Below are 20,455 nucleotides of genomic sequence, written 5' to 3' on the forward strand. Positions count from 1 at the left end.
AACCCGCTCTTGGGATAGAAAGAAATGGAAAGAGTCGGGTTTCAAGAGACGGTGAATGTCGAATGTCAAGAATACCCCTGTACTTAGTTTGGATGCGATGCGCGTGAAACTTTTGACAGAACTGACATGCAGTACTAGAAATCTGTACAGACGACACGTACCTTAAATTCCGAGACACCACCAGTGGGCAGTTACAAGTGCCACCGCAGACTGAGGGCTCTCTTTGTACAAATGATCTCTGTCGTAATTTTCGGCATGCGATGATCGTTCTATTAACAACCCTAGACGTCCGAAGGCGTCTTATGTCTCCCTTGGGAAAAACCTATTCGTGAATCACTTGAATTAGAGATCAAACCGGACTAGTCTCCTTCCGCCGCCTCCAGATTCTCGTTTTTGACTTGCAAGTAGATGGAAGGGCAGGGAGATGTTGCCCAAATAGAACACAAATTGCTGCCCAATCAGAACACAAATAAGGAGGAGGTTGCTTCTGCCCCACTCTTCCCCTTAGTCCTTGTGTGTTTTTCTGATGAAAGTGGGCCCCACATCACCATTAGCACGTAGAAGTTACATATGCGACCTAGACAGGGGTTCAGGCTTCCAACCTCAGAGTCGGGTTTCTTTACTATCTTTAAAGTATTAAAATTCTTTTTACCTTCTAATTTTTCTGATATTGATTTTTCTCTTGTTTTTTCATGTAAATCAACAAAAATATTACGGTAAAAACTATGTAAATACTCGTCTTTCCTCTCTAGTAAGAAGTGTGAAGAGGTGAGACGGTACTTTTTGTCAGATCTAAAAAATAAAAACTTCGATGCTCTTATGTATTTTTGGGAAAAAAAATATTGTGGATAGCAAAATTACTATTATTTATAAATAAAATATCAAATAAATACCAAATATGAAGTGCTAAGGACAATTTCAATATTTTCTAAATGAGTCATTTTTAATGCTACTCGGCATAAGCGATTAGAGACAATTGAACCCAAATACTTAATAAGATACTTAATATAATTGCCTAAAGGTTAGAAATATCTAAAGATATATTTTCACAATTTGAATATTTCATACTATCTCTATAAAAAGTGAATAGGTCCGAGATTAGCAGCCAAAGACATGTTTAATAACCTCAAATCAGCTCATAAAGTTTAAAATAGGTTCCTTTGCATTCAAAAATATTTAGAGATTTAATTTCGCAATTAGTTCTAGTTGAATTTGTTTCTTGCTTGATTACAAAATGATTAGTAGTTCTAGAGTAGTTATTGTACTTTGTGTAAAGAAAAATCCTATGATCATTAGTAGCTCATAATTTGACTAGCTATTTAATGTGGTATATATCAAAGCAAATAATACTCGTTTTGCTAAGCTCAATTTGTTTATCATGTTTAACTTATACCCTATTCGTATTGGTTGTCTCAAAACCAAGATATGAAGGGGGTCGTAGTGAATTAGTCCAGTGAGATAACTCATAAAAAAATTCAAATGGTATTTAGTTGGAAAATGGTTTCAAAACTTGTCTAATCATTTTAGGATTGACATAGGTTTTAACAATATTAACTATCATGCGGTTGCGGAAGGAAAAAATATTTTAAAAATAAACTAAAAATATATATAATAGAAGGATAGTGAAAGAAAATCTACAAGCATGATGGTAGTGTATAATTTGCCTAAAAAGATCATTGTTTTGGATAACGTATTTGTTGCAAATTCTCATATACTTTAGTCATTGTAATTCTACTGCTTCCAAGAGAGTAAAAGGAAAAGTGTAAATCTTTTAAAATATAAAAAAAAAAGGATAAAGAGATGGACCTAAATCTGTCTAAGTTAGGTAGACCTAATCTCTAATTTAATGATTGAGTTTAAATCGAACGACTTGAAACTTGACTTGTTTTAGCCTATATCTTTTTCTTGTCTCGTGTATTCATGTTCAGAATTTATGTTATGTATTGTCGTACATACAATATCAAAGTAAGTGAAACTATTGTAAATTAAGATATTTAATAAAGAGTTACAAGCTTTTATTGGACTTTTGTTTAATAAAAGATGAATTCGGGCTGGATACAATTGTTATTCATACTTGTTTATACGATAATTCATATAGCATTGTCTATAAGAGTTCATCATGAGCTATTTATTAAAATTTAAATATGGAAAAGCAGATATTTGCAAGGAAACTGGAATTGTACCTGATTTATGTGCACAAATAGCATATACCTCACCGTGAAGACTGATCTTCAAATATCTGTGTAGATACACAAAACATAAAATGGATCGATATACAAAAAAAAAAAAATCTATAAGACTTTCAAATAAAAAATTTGAAATCAAGGAAGGAAAAAGGATGGCTAAGTGTGTTTCTAGGACAGCTTGGATTTTTAATTAACAAAAAAATGTTTTAACATTCATACAAAACAATTTTACTTGTAGAAAAGAACTAAAAAATAACTTCACTTGTCAATTCACACAAAAATGTTCTTATGGCTAAAACTCAATGCAGATGCAGAGATTAAAAAAAAAAACTGGAAAGTGTGTGGTGGAAATTCGGCCCAAATTGATTTTCATATGGTTGGAAGGGATTCGTCCTAAGACGATTAGAGCAAAAGAATTATTCCATGAAGCACTTTCAGTTTCATAAATGAATCGCTGCACCCTAAAAATTAAATAAACCTAAGAAAAAAGGGACAAATCGTCCACAAAGTACAAACCCAACATTGAAGAAAAATTAAAAAGCAGGCCTGTACAAATGGAAGGAAACATGAACCCCTAGTCATTAATGTCTCGCTTCCCTCATCAGCTACGGCATGTCAGTTCTTACCAAAAAAAAATTATATCATATTTGCAGGCTGCAGCAGTCAAGCAGTCTTCATCACCAGAAAATTTATAATAACAAATTTAAGGTTTTTTAGTCTCCGAATAAACTGAAGCCAACAAAATGTTGGAGGTCGATCTGAGATGCTTCTCATGTCACTTATTAATTCTACATTTCGGAGAAAAAGTGATGGAAATACTAACGCTCGTCATCAACGAAGATTAGAAGTAATGAACTTCGTCGAAGCTCAAAAGTCTCCGACGATATCTGGTATGGTCCACGACAAAGGAACACCGGAAAGCCAATCAGGTGTCCGATTGCCCGTGGATCGTTGCATGAAAGACACTAGAATCTTAGACTCCAGTACGTGGAGACGTCGAGTATTCAGGTTCTGAAGCTAATCACAGCCAGAAAACCAGTTATCTGTTGTCACGAGGTCGAGAACTATGAAACGTTCCATGTGCCTCGTTCTTGTCTACAGAGAGTTGAGATTTATGAACGCAGAGAAAAAAAAAAAAAGAGGTCTGATCTAATAAGAAAAATTAAAATAAGTGGAAGAAGAGGAGAAAGAAGTCTCTTACCGATTTTGAATCTTAATTCTTCTCATGATCAGACGACGAACGTCTACCGATTATCTCTATTGCGATTTACGTCCGAACTTCGAAGCATCGGGTTGGCAGAAAACATGGTGGAGTCTGCCCGCAGTCCACGGCAACGACGGCAGATTCTTTTCTACGTCCTGTTTTCCGAGATAAATCCCTAATTACTTAAAACCAATGCTCAAGATCTTGATCTCCCCTACTGTTCGTCCAGGGCCACAGGTGACCATCGGCTTTGATTGAGATGACGTGTAGCACGGCTTAGATGAATCAAATTTGCTGGAGAGCTGCGTATGCGACAACGACGTGGGCCAGGGTTTGCTGGAGGGTCGAGACTCCAGAGTGGCAGAGTGCAGTCAGCAAGTAAGGAAGAATACGGATCTCGTAATAATCTTTAAATCTAAGGGCAAGAATTTACCTTTCCTTTTTCCGAATTTATTCCACGCCGCTCCCGCGGGGTCACATGCAGTCGCCTTGGGTCTGCCGGCCTAGGTCTTACTCGCTCTGATTACGGTAAGACCACTCTTAGACTCCCTCTCTTCTTCACTCTACATTTACTCCTAGAACTTTTGATTTAAGAACCTCCTTGTCTGTTCGCTCCCCAGTTTATCGATTTTGTCTGTTTTCTGGTAAGTTCTATATTCCCTCTGTCTTCTTATCTTCATTTTCCGTTCTATGCATTATTGTCCTTTTCATCACTGTTTGGAACTCCAAGCCTGTAAGCGAGGGAAGAAAGGGGTGAGAAATGAATTTCGAATGAAATGTTGGATCTGTGGGTATATCTATTAATGGAATTAATCTTGCGATCTTGCATAATTTCGTTTGTCATATATGACGTCGTCTGTGTTGAGAATAATATCAAGGGATCTTCGTTTATTCTTTATTCTGAATGTTTGATTTAGTTTTTTGGTTTATTTTGTTACTTTAACAATCTGAAACATATCTTCAGTTTCATTCTTGTTCACTTTGATATATTTTGTTACATTAACAATCCGTGACATATCTTCAGTTTCTTTCTTGCTCACTTTTATAACATTGACATCTGTGCATCTTGAGATGAGATTTATTTTTTTATTTTTTTTCGACTAAATGTCGAATGTGCTTGAGTTGATCTGTAGATTCGAGTTTATCTAAACTTGTTTTCTCTGTCTTTTTTATTTTTCTCTTCTGTGGTTCTTTTAAAGTTGCGCCAACGCAATTTCTCAATAATGTCAATTGCTTTGATTGCATGCGTTGGAATTGCCAGATTGTTACGAGCGGATAAGTTTTTAAGTCCTCTCTTTATGATTCCATTGGATCTATTATGGCATGTCATTCCCAATTTTAGTTATGAAAACCAATGTGAAATGTCATTCATCATTTCGTCTGTAGCCTTAAGTATGTTAGTGCAAGATAATGTCTGAAGGAGTGTCAACATCCAGACGACAAAATGCTGGAAATTGGCTCTTTAAGTATCAAAATTGCCCTTAGAATTTGAATAAAAGTGAGATCTAGCAGGAAATAATTTTGACACGGTTTTAGTTGGTTCTTCTTTGTTGTAAGCTGCACTTATAATGCAATAACAAGTCTTACAACAATTATCTCCTTTTGTGACGATCCTCAAGTAATATGAAAATACTGAAAATGCTGAGCTTCAAAAGGTTTGATGTTTTGTACACTTTATTAAAGTTAGAATAATTTGTCCATGTATAAATGATGTAGTTTTTTTTTTTTTTTTTTGAAAGGTTCAATGACGGAAATTTGATTTGTTAAGAACCGAAATTGCCCTTTGAATATGAATAAAGGTGTGGTCTAGCTGAAAATGATTTTAGTGTGGTTTTAGTTGCTGTTTTTGTAACCAGCATATATGGTGCTTGTTGTTAGAGAGCTTTTAGTATATTGCTGTAAGAAAATTCAGTTTATCAATGGGTGAACATCATTTTTATCAAAATTTTCATATTTATATGAAGTCAATTTTTTTTCTGAAATCCTCAATTATCATATCTTTCAAAATATAAATCTTCAATTATCCTCTTCATCAATGGCCTAGCTCATCCTGTAATGATTCTTGAGTAATATTGAAGGAGAGAAAACTTTTTGAGAATGTCTAATGAGCTTCACAAGGCTTGATGTTTTGTAAACATTTCTAGTTTAAGAATTGTTTGCCTAATTTTCATGGTATTAGGGAGTTAATTCTTTGAACAAAAAAAAGATGGTTATATCTTTCTAATTGATTAGACCAGAGTCCATTCTTTTTCCTTTTTTTTTTCTTTTGAAGATCTTTCATTGTAATGTTTTTTTATCACAAAAGTAGCTCGGTTAAATTCACCGTATTGTGTGTAGATTCTGAACACTCCTTGGAAATGGTTAAGATTTCATGTGCAGTTTGAGATTTGCTAAGCATTGTGTGCAAATAGCGTGCATTTGGCATCTGCCTGAGTTAATTAAAATTTTGACAGGATTAAAAGTGTTCAATTCCTAACTGTGCAGCTAGAAAATAAGTTGCCTGGGTTCAGTTATAGAAAAACTCATTTTCGTCTATTGACTGCTGTTTTTTATCTGTATGCAGCACCCAATGTGTTCATGTTGTTGTGGTAAATCTTCTGAAAATTAATGATATTTTAACTTTGATATTAGATAGCTTGAAATGGTGGACAACTTCATATGGAATGTAGAAATTCTCTTATGAAAATCTGCACTTAGTGTTAACTTTATGAGACCGTTTATTTTTATTTTTATTTCTTATTTTTTGAATGTTAATTACACACACAGAACTACTTTCCTTGGCGAACCATCCCCATGTGGCTAGTGCGTTAAAGGCTTTTTCAAAAAAATTAAGTACATATGACAATTGTAGCTTTTTAAAAGAATTTTGTTGGTCAAAACTACCTGTATTCACTAGACTATTCTTGTTGAAGGTGAATTAATTATTAAGATTCAGAAGTTCATTTTCTCATTTTCTTCTCCTTTTTCTTAAAAAATAAGGAAAACAAAGAGGTGATTTACAGCCTTGAGGAATGTTTCTATGATGAGAGGTAACTTTTAGTGTAAGCTATGTTTTTAAACTTGGGCCCTTGAACTCTTAGTTTTATCTTGTATCCTTACTTTTATCCTTATCACTAATTCATTTATATAGCTCATTATTATCCATAGAAGATTTTTTTGTTTGTCCATTAGGCAAAAGCTATTTAGTATCCTTGTGAGTTTAACTGGATTTTTTTTCTTTTTTCATTCTTCTAGTGCTAAAAATGTCAGACAAGGCTCTGCGAGTTCTCAACACATTGCCACAGCCCGAGAAAAACATTGAAAATTCTAGTAAAGTGAGCCTTACAAAAGCATGTGCAGAGAACAACAATGGTAACCATGACAAAAGGCAGATAGAAAATCCTACTTCTTTGGCATCTACTACTCCTTCAAGTGACAATGCTGGGGCTTGTGGAACGGAGGCCGGAAATTCAGAAGTAGAATACATAGAAACTGAGAACCTCACTGATCTAGAGGACGTTGGTACGAGTCTCAGTGTATGAATTATTCCTTTATCTTAAACACATTTTCCAGCTTGTATTTATTTCTTATTGCTTTGACTACAATTCTTCTTTATTAATTTTTTATTTACTGGATTCCTAACTTCAGTTTCGCACTTCATTTCATACAGATGTTGTTACAACAGCTTGACTCGAAAAACTGGGTTTTGGTTTGTGATGGTCTAAATAATGTACGTCGGCTTTCTATATTTCACAAGGAAGCAATGCTTGAATTGCTGTAAGTCTCTGTATTTTTCTGCATTCACTTGATATGGTCATTGGTGGAGCTTTATTATTTATGTTTGAACTTACCAGTTACTAGTTCATTTAGTTTGTTTCTCTCAAATTTGTTACCAACAGGGCAAATGTAATGCCACTTGTGGTGAAATCTTTGAAAAGTCCAAGAAGTGCTGTTTGTAAAACTGCAATTATGGCATCTGCTGACATTTTCAAGGTCTACAGTGATCATATAATTGATTCACTTGATCCTTTGGTAAGGGCTACTTCTTCTGTTTTGTCAGGGCTTCTTTGTCTGTGTTGGAATTTCTTGCATATCATGTCATTCATTTTAATTTTCATTTGGATAACTCTTTTCATGTTTGGTCTGCTTCAGCTTGTGCAACTTCTGCTCAAGTCATCTCAAGACAAACACTTCCTCTGTGAAGCAGCAGAGAGAGCTTTAATAGCAATGACCTTTTGGGTCTCACCAAATCTGCTATTACCAAAGTTGCAATCATATCTTAAGCATAAGAATCCTCGAATACGAGCAAAGGCTTCAATGTGCTTTTCTCAAAGTCTACCCCGACTGGTAACTGCACTTAAAATCTGATTCCTGAAGTTTCTCTTAGAGGCATGAGAATAGAGCATAAGAATGAATAGATGATGTAACTGATTATTCAAAACTGAAGTTAATGGGTCCATCCAAATGAAAAAGGTCAATGTATACATATGGTACTGCATTTTTTTTATTAAAATGTTTCTAGTAGCAGTTAGGTCTGTAAACAAACTGGATGTGGTACGGATATTGAAATTCACCATCTGGTCCCTTTCCAGATATCCTAAAGTCCAAAATCCAAATATCCAAAAAACTATTTGCAGTTCATTTTATGATGCACATCAGTATCATCTTCTTTTGCATGATGTTACTCTGTTTTCTTGCAAAATCCAAATTGAAAGGCAATCAAGCCCATTATAAAAATAGCTGCAAGCTTTTGAGTCTGCTCCCACTAGATGTTTTATTGGAGATTTTAACTGGGTTTGTCATCTGCAGGGAGTGGAAGGAATTAATAATTATGGCATTGATAAACTCATTCAGATAGCTGCATCCCTGCTTACTGATCAACTCCCAAAATCAAGAGAGGCTGCTCGAACACTCGCTTTGGAACTTCAATCTGTATTCGAGAAATCCCAAATCTCACCGAGCACGGAAGAGTTGGAGCAGCCTGAAATTAATTCATGGGTGGATTTTTGCCATGCTAAGCTGTCCACTTTAAATGCACAGGCTATCTTGCGTGTCACTTCAATTGGAAGAGAAGGTTTGATTGCAGGTAGCTAATACGTGGCTGGTATTATAATGAAAATAGCACTTTTCTATGATCTTGTGGTCTATTCTTCTTGCTTGGTATAGGTTTGTTGCTTCTAGTTTTATCTGTAAGTTCTCCTATGCGATCGGAAGATAAGAGACATGGATAATGCATGGTTTTTAAGGAGGTCATGCAACATTTTTTCCGTCAAAGTATTGTAAAGTTTCATATAAAAAGATCTTTATTCTTCTATTTGTTTCATTGTCAAAAACTTTTCATGGTTCATGATGTCAATGATCCATAGTAGCTGCAAGGAAGAACATCGAGAAAGAAAATTTTGCTCTGAAACTCAAGTGGGGCCTCTCAGCAGGCATGTTGATAACATCTCCGAGGAAGAACCCAACGGTGAGAATATACTGAGTTATCCGTGTGCGCCGGATGTTTCCGTTCTTTTATTTGTTTATTCAGACTTGCCGTTGATTAGAAACCATCAACTATTCTCTATCCTTTTACTTATTCTTCAGCAGATTGCGATATTGTCTATCCGTTGATTTGAACCACAACATCTCCGGTTGGTTCAAATCTGGCTGCACTCATATCGTTTCCATTTCTTCACCGGAGCCATTAGCTCCAGTTCTGCATATTGGACAGATTGGTGTTCTCAATAACCAGGAATCCACACTGAGCATGGAAACTATGCTTACACGGGGAGCATCCGACATTGATCGCCCGGTCGGAAGTTTTCCAAACAAACGGCGCAGTCGACTGGGCTACTTCCTTTGGACACTCCTTCAAACCTGAAAGAAGGGAGCTTCTCTAGATCATCCTGTGAGATCCCGTCACTGGGTTTAGTCTCGTTTCCTCTTTGATTATTTGCGGATAAGCTTCTCCTGAAGCCTCTTTTCACTATGCACACATGAAGTAGAATAAGGAGCCCACAAACAGCAGCACCACGGATATGATTATCGCCATCACCGTAACCTGCGTAGCAAAATACCCGGAGCTCTGTGACTAATCATAAGCTTCAGGATTCCGCGTTCATCACAATTCGCCCGTACTGCAGTATCTGTCAGCCGATCTTTTCAAGTGCCCCAGTTGCGAGAAACACACAAACCCTCGCAAAAATTTTACAAGCCACTAAAAGCTTTAGCCGAAATAATACCTCATCTAGCACCCCTGAAATCAGAACCATTTCCCTAGTTCCCAATAAGCGAATCTCTCAACAGGCATGGATTTTTGGAGTTTGTTCTGAATTCTGATGGGCCTGATAACAGAATTTACAAACTGGGAGGAGGGAATTGCGTACTTGCATCCATTGGACTTTAAAGAAGAGAATCCCAGCTTTTAGAACCTGGCAAAGGAATTTCTGACATCATGGCATGCATACCGGTGACATAAATTTAATATACGATGTGGGAGTGGCTGTATGCTAAGAGACACGAAGAAAGACTTAAAAGTCATCCTCCGCTGGAGGTTTTTTTTTTTTTTTTGTGGCATGTTTTTCTCCAGCTAAGAGATAACAATATCAGCATCATAGTAGGATGGATTACGTTCTCTGCTTATTTTTCTCGCAAAAGCACAAACATCCTTACCTGATAGATCCAGACATCAGTTCGTAGATCCTTACCTGCTAAATGTATGAAGTACCAGCAATATATATTTCTCCTGGTCTGCCTATACATGCTGCTGTTCCGTCCAGGATTTGTACCGGAGCCAAACAGAAACCTTTTAGCCAGCTGGAAGAAAGTAGTTCTAAGCTATGTCAAATCACATCCAACTATCCGATTCAATTTCCCTTAGCAGAGGGAGTTATCGGATTTTGCCGAGCTAGGACGGAGAGATGTTCACCGACTCTGAACAGACAATTAATGGAATGTTCGCCGGAAACATCCGGCGCAGACAGGTAACTCCATTATATTCTCACCCTCGGTTGTTCCTCGGAGTTGTCATCGACATGCACGCTAAGGCCTACTTGTCAGTGCAAAATTGTATTTCTCGATGGATCACAGAAATCAGGAAGCATAAAACTTTTTGGACAGTGAAACAAATAGAATAAACTTTGCAATACTTTTGGAGGAAAAAATGTTGCATGACAAGTAGGCCTCTAATCTTCTGCTCCCATGGGAAAATTTACAGATATAAACTACAGGCAACAAACCTATAACAGGCAAGAAAGAACAGACTACAAGATCTCAGACAAGTGCTGCGCTCATTGTAGTGCTGGCAGTTAGAGGTGGCAGTAAGCCAAACCAGTTTGCAAGCTGTTCAAGCTCGACTAAAAAAAACACTTAGTTCAGTTCAGTTTTTACTTGAGCTTGGTTCGAGCTCAATTTTGAAGTAAGGCTTGTTAAATATTACAAGCCAAACTCGAGCAGATTCGTTAGCATAGATTTTTTTATGAAAATACCCTTTACTCTAATTGCACTCATCAATTCACTCTTTAGTTTGTTAATAGTTTGCTCTTATTTACCTCAAACCTCAAAGATAATCAATCATTCTGTCCTTTTGGGTCCCTCGACATCTAATGTTGATGTTTGTCAATAGTACTAAATTCATCACAATATTATTTATATTTATTTTAGTAATTTTTAAAATTTTTTAATATAAGTTGGAACTCAAACTCGGCTCAAACTCGAACATATACAGGTTCGAGCTTGGCTCTGCTCAATGCCACCCCTACTTCTATATAGAGTCGACTCATACTTGACTAAATTTCCCCTAATTTTTACAAAAATTACACTCATATACCATGAATAAATGTTTAGATTTATCATCATAAAAATTACAGCACCTAGAGGAATGTTAAACCCTTATTCCAATAGAAGCATATGATAGAAGAGACGTTTCACATTACAATTAGATCTAGAAGTTGTTAAAACGAAAGGAATGGTGGGAATTGCATAGATTTACTACCTAATTATATGTGGTCATATAACAAGTGTTGAAACCATTGCGCTAAAAGGCTCGAACTTGTTAGGAAAATAACCCCACGGATCTTATAAATCTCCATTTCTTACAATTTCTTAATGTTTGCATTCGGGTTTTGCTTGACTGCTTGGGCTTTACACGATTGACTGCCCCTTGCCAATTCCCCTCTAACGGGACCAACTGGGATTGTAAAACTCAACAAAGGACAATAACGCCTATAGAACGGATCATTGGCCGACATCTCCACCCCATAATTCATGAGCTATCCAAGGGTGCTTAAATTCCATTGTTCTGTCAACTTCTCTCAGCACAGTCCAACTGAAACGACCAAACGAAAACGTCCAAATCCTTTAGAAAAACACCACGGAATTCATCACTATTTTGGCCGGCAACCCTTGCTCTCGCTCCAGCGCGACAACATTTGGCATCGTAACAGCTAACGCTTCTTTGGCTGCTAAATCCAAATTTCTTTGTTGATCGGCCTCCAATCATCTTCTTTATACAGCAAACTACGGTGGAAAACGGTGATTACCGGGATCATTTCGCTTCGATAATTTCAAGTTCTTTTATCTTCATCTGATTCTCTTTACTATTTTCCTGCTCCTGTCATCTAATTCTGTGTGGTTAGTTGCAATTACTTGATCAGTCATGTTTCTTATGAAAAAAAATACATATTGTCTCTGTCATCTAATCTGCTACCTTCGAATCATCTTCTCTGGTTTAGGTTTCTCCAAAAAGCAGAAAATGTGCTGGTCTGAATTAGCCGGTGTCCATGTCATCTGAGTGTCAGTTCTTTATCCTTGCTTGTCAACTGACTGACAGTCCCCACTTCATTAAAACTGAAAATTCGAGAGTTACTCCCTGTTCGCGGAGCTCGCCTTCCGATGTCTCGTCTACTATAAATTCTCCGTATTAAAGAGGTTGCACAAACGTTTTAAGGTTTCTCTTCTCTTCAGCGGGAAGATTGTTCTCCAAAAAGGGTAATACTGACTTGTCCCCTCATCCTTCTACTGAATTGTCGTTTTTCTTTCGTGATTCTTGCACATAGATATTTCACTTCTCTTGCAATCCGGTCAAAATTTCTAGGCTTTAGCAAAAAATTCGTTATTATATACAATAACTGCTATTGTTGTTGTCTCAAAAGACTTGTAGTACCAACTCTTTCAAAAAAAGGTCTTCGATTGCTCATAGCTAAAATCTGTTTATATTTCAAGAATGAGCATCCTTTAATTCATTTTTACATCGTTCTATTTGATACCTTGTAAGTTTTATCTCCTCTCTGGAAGCTGCAGAACTGAAGCCATACTCAAATGCTATTGAGATGATAACTTGCCAAAGAAAGCAAATTATTTATTTCCCGACACGACATCTGATTTCATGGCTAAACGAGTTGTCAGCAGTCGCAAGCTGCATCTATCAACGTGTTGGAAGCTGCATCCGCTCACAATCTTGGTCTTAATTTTCCCCTTTATCCTTAAACTGGTGAATACACAATCGCCAAGGACGAAATGCAATCTAGATTTTCAAAAGTCCTATCGTAGAAACTTTTCCGCTTGTGAAGGTGGGAATTGGGGTGGCTTTCTTACACAGAATTGCTGTGGAGGAGCTCTAGATGGATACCTTTATGCGCTGGGACAAACAGCGAATAGAACTGGGCAAATCTACTTAAATGCGTCTGAGCAAAGCAGCTGCTTGGATCAAATGAAGAATTTAGATGCAGATGTTATGATCTGCGGGATAGAGAGGCTTACTAGTGGAGCAGGTGGTTGCTCCGATTTCACAGTAAATGATGTCATTAATAAACTTGGTGACAGGCTTGGAAGTTTAGCAAACAATTGCATGTTCTCGCGTGATGATGGAGGGTTTAATTCCAAGTGTGTTAGTTGTTTGGAGACATGGGAAAAATTGAGACAGACTATGGGCAGTACTGGAGGATTATTGCAAAATGACGTTAATGTTTGTAGATTTGCTGTTTTGGTGACACTAATAAGTCAGAGGACTGACAATATACACTGGGTCCAAGCACTCTATAAATGTCTTGGCGAGAGTGACTATGGTGGAGGTAAATTGCTGAAGTCCTTTCTTGGGTTTTGATTTTTCTTTATGTGTTGGTTGGTATCTGATTTGCCTAGTTGTTCTGTTCTGACTCCATCTTACAGTATTACTTGTTTTGTGATTCAATTATAAGTTATTTTATAGATCAGGAAAATGAGAGAGAGAGAGAGAGAGAGAGAGTATACCTTATTAGTTCTTGTAAAATCTCATTCAGAAATCAGAAACAGGAGACTATTTGTTGTACTGTCCAAAAGTGAAACAACATATATGGTCATGATCCTTTGTATCTTACACTTATGCTTTACTAGTTACCTGTTAAGCCCTGATTCTTCTAGAAGTTGTCTAAAAGTGTAATATCTTCTCATCTGCAGATGTTCCAAAAAGTAAAACTAGGAGGAGCAAAATAGGTCCAGGTAACAATTGATACATCCTCTTCCATCCGAGAATGGATTTTGTTTTTGATGTTTAGCTTTGTTATATCAATTAGAGGAAAATCTAGGTGATCCTTTGGGACTGCAGAGGTTGCATTTTGTTTGAGGGTAGTGAGTGTATCCATGAAATAAAATGGGATGGGCCATCTACATATGGAGATCATATGACATACTCAACTTTAATGCATATATTTGACTCAAGCAAGCTCCTGAAGTTGTTTCATTTTCTTTGTCGGAGCTGGTCTAGCACTGCTGGTTGCAGGCATAATAGGGATTGTTGTGGTGCTGATATTTGTGGCATGGATAGTTCTCAAGAAACGAACAAGATCAAATGTCTCACTTTCATCACACCGAGAAGGTTTCTTTAACTGACTTTTATGGCCATATCAACCATGCTAACTTATGACTTAGTTGATTTGGTAAATCAAAATGACTTTGTGGCTTCTTTCCTTCTACAGCTTCAAAGGACTTGCTACCAGATGTGCCTGGCTGCCAGAAAATTCCGACTAAGGAGATATATGCTGCCACAAAGAATTTGAATGTGTTAAATTTCATTGGTGAAGGCATAGCAGGTGAGGTTCTATATAAATCTGAACTAGTATGTGAGAGGCCTCCTATTTATCCACTTAAAAGGTCATCAAGTATTTTTGCCAGTAATTATGAAGTGGTATTGCCAAACAGGAGACTTCTTTTTAACTGTTTTTAGTATTGAGCTCTTGTAATTGTCTTTAAAGTAGAATTCTGTGGCCTCTATTATTTACTTGGGTAATGGTCAGATTTCTTACTTATAATAACTGATATTTAACTTTGATACTCTAGCATCTAGTGATTTCTTCCGGTTTTTTTATCAGGGAAGGTGTATAAGGGCGTACTTTCAAATGGTAGGCATGTAGCAGTCAAACACATTGTCAAGGATGGGTACGCAGAGACGTTTGTTAGAGAAGTTACTAGCCTATCACATGTTAGACACCCAAACCTTGTAAGTTTGCTTGGCTACTGCGAAGAAGAAGAAGAATGTTTCCTCATTTATGAGTTGTGCTCCAATGGAAATCTCTCTGAATGGCTTTATGGTACTCTTCTCACCTTTTTCATTTCTGGTATTCCTTTTGAAACAGTCTAAAATCTACTTAATGCATGACAGGTGGAGAGAAAGCGCTTTCATGGATTCAGAGACTAGAGATTGCAATTGATAGTGCACAAGGACTATGGTTTCTCCATTCATATCCAGAGGGGTGCATTGTTCACCGGGATATCAAGGTACATAAAAAGTCAGTTAATTTGTATGATTCATCCCTATTTTGATGTTTGAGAAATTTCATTTTCAATCTGCTACTTTCTCTAGTTCATAATTTCTTTACCGAGTCAGTATGATCAGCAATCTGCTGTGTCTGCAGCCTACCAACATTCTACTTGACGATAATCTTCAAGCCAAGCTCTCAGACTTTGGTTTGTCTAAAATTATAGATCATGGCCGTTCATACGTGAGCTCGGAAGTGAGAGGGACATTCGGTTATGTTGATCCTGAATACCGAAGGAACCATCAAGTGAACCCTTCTGGTGATGTATACAGTTTTGGAATTGTGCTTTTACAAATCATATCAGGAAAGCGAGTCATTAATTTGAATCTGAAGAAGCCAATGTCACTACATAAAATGGTAAAGAAAAATCAATCATGTTTTTTTCTCAGTTTCAGTAGTTGCTTGCCATTCTGCTCATTAAACTTCTTCGGAACAGGCAAAACTCTTCATCCGGGAGGGCAATATGATGGAATTTGCAGATCCAAAAATGAACGGGGAATTTACCAGGGAGGCTTTTTACATTACTCTGCGGTTGGCCTTGTCATGCACGGCACATAAGCAGCAAAGACCGACCATGGAGGAGGTCATTACAAGATTAGAAGAGGCTTTGGATATCTCATCAAGTTCCAAAGCCACTCGGAGTGATCTTTCATTCTGAATGCCTCCATAAAATTCATCACTTCATCCATATATTCAAATAGACTACTTTTATTGATTCCCAAAAAATATCGATGGAAGTATATGATACACAGCATATGCCTGTACTATTTACATGAACACGAATCTGCTTCAGGAAAAGAAGCATATTCTGATTTTAGCTCTTAAAAAGCCGAGCTAAAATCACAACAGTAAAAAAAAATTGTTCAAAAAAAGTATTAAAGCAGCATTATCTCGAACTTGTATACGTGGACTGGTTGCTAGAGGGATAGGAAAGATGCGCAGAAGCAAAAAAATGAAAGAATCATGGATGGAGCTAAACCGTGTTACTGGACATGGACGGCTCTGTCTTGTGGCACAGTTGGGGCGAGCATGGATCTTGCACTAGGCCATTCGTGGAGGATACTCAATAACGAACTCGCCTTCTTACCACCACGATGAGTGCCGTCAGTGAGTGATGAATATAATGATACCATGAGCGACGGCGTCTTTCTCAAAATCGAGATCACCTCCGACCCACCATTGATGCAGAGAGATAACAAGATAGAGACACAGTGTTCCTTTCCTGTTCGAGAAGAGGAAGAATGCATAGTACCCAATAGAAGAGGAATTGCCGAGGCTTTTAAAATCTCGGCTGTTCCTTCTGGTTTTTCTGCTAAAGCTGCTAAAACTGCCAAACCGTCATCTACGAGATCACTTCTATCCGAAGTCAAAAGATTCATCAGAGCCGGAACAGCCTCTGCAGCAAGAACCCTTGGGTGATTCCCCGGAAACAATAATAGCCCAAAGAGTGCAACGATTGCGTTCTTCTTTCCTCGTGTGCTACCCTGTTTCAGCAACGCCACCAGAGATGGAATTGCTTCAGGTACTTCTCCGATCATTTCCCGGTACTCATCGATCGAAGAGATATAAAATAGCACTGCCGCAGCATGTTGTCGAGCTTCCATCCTAAGCCCGTTCCTCAATACATCCACAGTAGGGCCCAATCCGCCTGTTTCGACGATCACCGTTTTCCCTTTTGGGTGCTTGGAGAGATTCAATAAACCTGCAATGGAATCCTCTTGGGCTGATGGATTAGTAGAAGAAAGTAAGACCAGTAGCCACAAAATTGAGCCGGCTTCAACTAAGCAAGCTCTATTGAATACACTAAACTTCGTCAGCAGCCGAACTTCATAAGCAGCTTTATTCTTCTCTTGCTCTGTTCCCGTCGAGAGCTTCTCAACGAGGAAAACGGCAAGCATTCTTGTAGCTCCCACAGTAGCAGGAGAGATTGAAATTGAGAGTGTCTTGGCAATCTCACGGCTGCGGTTGCCACCTGCTACCGAAATCCCATGTTCGTAACAGAACTGATGTATAAGCTTATGCAGAGCAGAATTTGGTACTAATCCAGTGTCCATCAGCTTCTTTCCGGTCTTCGGGCAGATCAAATTTCCCGCTCTAAGCCATTTTTCAATCGACACTCGATCGTAAGTCTGTCCAGTAGCCACGGTGACGGGATCATTCATCAGTTCCAGAGATATCGGGCAGCGGAAATCTTCGGGATTGAGATAATTTATCACCTCTCCTTGGCATTTACCATCCAATCGCTCACTGATTCGCCCATCTACAGCGTCGAAGATTACCGAACGACAATAATTTACAAACCCCAACAAACTGCCAAGAAATCCTATCTCCCTTTTTCCCCCTTTCGAGTTTTCCAACTCAATCTCTTCCTCCAAGAACCTGATTTCCTTGTTACACTCGCTCCAGCTTCGAATACCCAAATGGTCGAGAACCCGTTTGACAACACCCGAATGCGGGACGACGCGATCCTCAAACCGACCCAATATCTGGAGACAATCCTTTCGGACCGATTCATCGAGCGGGTCGATCTCGATCCGCACCTTCCGAGTTTGAGCCCTCAGCAGCTCAACCAATTCCCTCACCTCCGTCGTCACATCAATCGAGGCAAGGGGCAGGACGTCGAGAGCCGTTGCAACGGACCGGATCAAGACACGAAACTCGCTGACCACCCGGTCCGAGTTCATGAGGATCCAAAGGCGAGCTCCATCTCTGGCGCAGTCCTCCAACAAGCACCGGACTTTCTGGAGGATTACGTAGAGCTCCAAGAAGCAGAGAGTGACGGAGCCGGGAAGTGCCGGTCGGCGATCCCGAATCTCCTCGAAGAAAACAAGGAGAATACCTATCTCCCTGACCGTTTCGCGCGCGATCCGCCTGTTCGCTCCAAATACAGCCGACTGGTAGACGGAGATGGCGTGGCAGAGGGCGATGAGAGCCTGGAGGAGAGTGACGACAGAGACGTCCTCGCTGGGCCGGACGACCGGTGACGTCAGAAACCGGCGATCGGAGTTCTGAGACATGTGAGGATAGAGAAACAAAAAAAAACAGGATCCGAGAGAGAGAGAGAGGGAGCAGATTCAAACGTAAAAGCAGACACCGAGACGTTAGCGAGGAATCAAATAATTGCACGAGAGAAGTGAAAAGGTTTGTTAGATCCTATATTCCTATATATAGGAGGCATTCCAAAGTATACGTGGCGGATGTCGTGAGTTCCCAGAAGCAACTCACGAGAATCCCTGATAAATCTTGCGCTGAGAGCACCACGTGTCCAGTGGACACGTGGTGAAGGATTAGCACAGGAAGGGTGTTTCTTGGATCGAGCGAAAATAAGAACGACACTTGACCCTATCAAAACGGGCTCAACCATGAGACGGCGCTAAGAAGTGGACACGTGGTGAAGGATTAGCACAGGAAGGGTGTTTCTTGGATCGAGCGAAAATAAGAACGACACCTGACCCTATCAAAACGGGCTCAACCATGAGACGGCGCTAAGAAGCTTCATTTTAGCTCTGAATCATGTTTTACACGCTAGGCAAGGCTGCATAAAGAATATCTTAGCCGTCCGTTGAGAAATGCAGGAATCTTGAAACTCTATTTTATATTCCCCGATCCAAACAGTGAAGATACAATGAAGTGTGGACTATGTTTTGGATATTTTTTATATATATATATATGTGCAGTTGTGTACGGACTACGGAACAATTGATGGAGCCAACGCCAGCCGACACAGGGATTAATCAATTAAGTGATGTGCAACGTACCGACCGACTCCCAAACGTGGCGGTGAGGCACATTGACACGTATGTAATAGATGAACGGTGGGATGGGCGACTCGTCCGAGTCAACGAGCAAGTGATTTCCCGGAATGGCCGCAGAGTCACTTGAGCAATTTTATGTGTCATTATTGTTAGTGGGCCCAGAAAATAGATAGCCGTCATTTCTGATATGAATCATTAAGAGACGTGTCAACTGCAAATACGCAACCTAGTTGCTTTCCTTCACACCTGACTATGTGAATAGTGTGGAATGACGTGACTGTGGAACCCACTTGTCTCGTTCAAAGCTAAGCTGAGCCTGAAATCTGATGGCCACGTCGCCACAAATATGACGTCTAAGTAGAGATCGGGCCCACAATCAATGGTGGAAGTAACCAACCGTTTGCACTGGCTTAACAAAACACCTGAACCAAACAATCCGGAGATCGAGTCAGTTAGATGTAACAGGTGAAAACAGTTAAAACTGCGAACGTAAGAGCATGACATGAATGTCCACGTTGCAAGTAAGAGAGTTAAACAAAGAAGATTAATATGGAGTGAAGCTCGAATCTGGTTGGCTGCGTCACATGTGCTCGCTTCCTTCGCTTCCCTCTATTTATTCCAGGGTCCACTCCGTAGAAGTTTCCTGAACTTAATAATTGAGTGAGTGGAACATATTATCCGAGACGTCCAAGACTAATTAGTGCATAAAAATAAGATATAAAAATAGAAATACATTTTATTGATTTTGTCGAAATGTATTTATATTGGTATTGAATTAGATATTTTATTGTATATTAATATGGTAATTAAATGAGCCAATGAAATACGTATATGATTAATTATAAATAATAAATAAATAACATCATAAATAACAAAAACGAAAGTAATACATTGAGTGATTAATTTATTAATAATATATGATATACTTTAACCTAAAAAATAAATAATTTAAGAGAAAAAATTGATCTAATTATAACTTTAACACACTATATATTTGTACATAATATATTTTATGTAATATTAATTAATAATATATTATCACAAAATTTAAAACCATTAGTTTAATTAACTATAGCAATCGGATAATTATGCCAAAATAATATATCAAATATTTATTTTAATAATATTTTAGTTATGACTAATCAATTATTATTTTAATATAGTAATTTTAAAATAAATATATTAAATAAATAAAATTATTTATTTATTAAATAAATATATTAAATAAATAAATATATATATTAAATAAATAAAATTTATAAATTAATGATTTTATAAAGATAGTTTAATTTTTCCTAACTTAGGAAAAATCAAACCATCGTCGTCTTCCTCAACAGCGAGCCAGCAGGCGATGGTGACAGCGACGGGCCAGTGGGCAACGGTGACGGCGGTGGGCAACACCGACAAAGACGGCACTCCGATGGTACGCTGAGAGGGAGAAGAGAGGGAGGCCAAGAAGCTCTGCAACAGATGCTCGACCTCCCGTGCTCTGCGACGGAGGTCGAGAGGGAGAGGAGAGGGAGGATGGCTGTTAAATCGAAGCCAATGGCTGAAATC

The 20,455-nt window shown here is 38.3% G+C and overlaps 3 protein-coding genes across 9 annotated transcripts; 2 read left to right on the forward strand and 1 right to left on the reverse strand.

Annotated features, from left to right (window-relative positions):
- Positions 1-3,884: 3,884 nt before the first annotated feature.
- On the forward strand, positions 3,885-8,692 carry LOC137941323 (uncharacterized). 5 transcript variants are annotated; one of them, XM_068786678.1, is made up of 7 exons: positions 3,887-3,918; positions 6,370-6,419; positions 6,625-6,905; positions 7,040-7,146; positions 7,269-7,401; positions 7,522-7,716; positions 8,179-8,692. In XM_068786678.1, exons 2-7 carry the CDS (start codon positions 6,410-6,412, stop codon positions 8,461-8,463), a joined length of 1,011 nt encoding a protein of 336 aa, XP_068642779.1. In that variant the 5' UTR covers positions 3,887-3,918; positions 6,370-6,409; the 3' UTR covers positions 8,464-8,692. The 5 variants fall into 5 exon arrangements, with proteins under 5 accessions (XP_068642782.1, XP_068642779.1, XP_068642781.1 ...); XM_068786677.1 differs by lacking the exon at positions 3,887-3,918 and adding an exon at positions 3,935-4,034; XM_068786681.1 differs by lacking the exon at positions 6,370-6,419 and having other exon boundaries at positions 3,885-3,918.
- Positions 8,693-11,605: 2,913 nt separating this feature from the next.
- Positions 11,606-15,905, forward strand: LOC137941433 (probable serine/threonine-protein kinase PBL21). 3 transcript variants are annotated; one of them, XM_068786838.1, is made up of 10 exons: positions 11,606-11,883; positions 12,084-12,339; positions 12,652-13,421; positions 13,786-13,827; positions 14,084-14,203; positions 14,304-14,417; positions 14,697-14,915; positions 14,987-15,102; positions 15,240-15,500; positions 15,580-15,905. In XM_068786838.1, exons 3-10 carry the CDS (start codon positions 12,737-12,739, stop codon positions 15,799-15,801), a joined length of 1,779 nt encoding a protein of 592 aa, XP_068642939.1. In that variant the 5' UTR covers positions 11,606-11,883; positions 12,084-12,339; positions 12,652-12,736; the 3' UTR covers positions 15,802-15,905. The 3 variants fall into 3 exon arrangements, with proteins under 3 accessions (XP_068642939.1, XP_068642940.1, XP_068642941.1); XM_068786839.1 differs by having other exon boundaries at positions 14,093-14,203; XM_068786840.1 differs by lacking the exon at positions 14,084-14,203.
- A 150-nt stretch (positions 15,906-16,055) lies between these two features.
- LOC137941432 (U-box domain-containing protein 18-like) lies at positions 16,056-18,255 on the reverse strand. The gene has a single exon (XM_068786837.1). It carries the CDS (start codon positions 18,158-18,160, stop codon positions 16,127-16,129), a length of 2,034 nt encoding a protein of 677 aa, XP_068642938.1. The 5' UTR covers positions 18,161-18,255; the 3' UTR covers positions 16,056-16,126.
- Positions 18,256-20,455: the final 2,200 nt, after the last annotated feature.

The sequence above is a fragment of the Aristolochia californica genome, unplaced genomic scaffold, assembly GCF_029961685.1.
Source record: "Aristolochia californica isolate CCGP_79_NKW_82.1479 unplaced genomic scaffold, dmAriCali1.0.hap1 SCAF_9, whole genome shotgun sequence".
Classification (NCBI taxonomy): domain Eukaryota; kingdom Viridiplantae; phylum Streptophyta; class Magnoliopsida; order Piperales; family Aristolochiaceae; genus Aristolochia; species Aristolochia californica.

Bases quoted from the DNA above. Each gene is read 5' to 3' on its own strand.
- LOC137941432 (XM_068786837.1), bottom strand. From the start codon at position 18,160: ATGTCTCAGAACTCCGATCGCCGGTTTCTGACGTCACCGGTCGTCCGG.
- LOC137941323 (XM_068786678.1), top strand. The intron at 6,906-7,039 runs GTATGAATTATT...CATTTCATACAG, and splicing joins ACGTTGGTACGAGTCTCAGT to ATGTTGTTACAACAGCTTGA. The intron at 7,147-7,268 runs GTAAGTCTCTGT...TGTTACCAACAG, and splicing joins GAAGCAATGCTTGAATTGCT to GGCAAATGTAATGCCACTTG.
- LOC137941433 (XM_068786838.1), top strand. From the start codon at position 12,737: ATGGCTAAACGAGTTGTCAGCAGTCGCAAGCTGCATCTATCAACGTGT. The intron at 13,828-14,083 runs GTAACAATTGAT...TCTTTGTCGGAG, and splicing joins GAGGAGCAAAATAGGTCCAG to CTGGTCTAGCACTGCTGGTT. The intron at 14,418-14,696 runs GTGAGGTTCTAT...TTTTTTTATCAG, and splicing joins CATTGGTGAAGGCATAGCAG to GGAAGGTGTATAAGGGCGTA.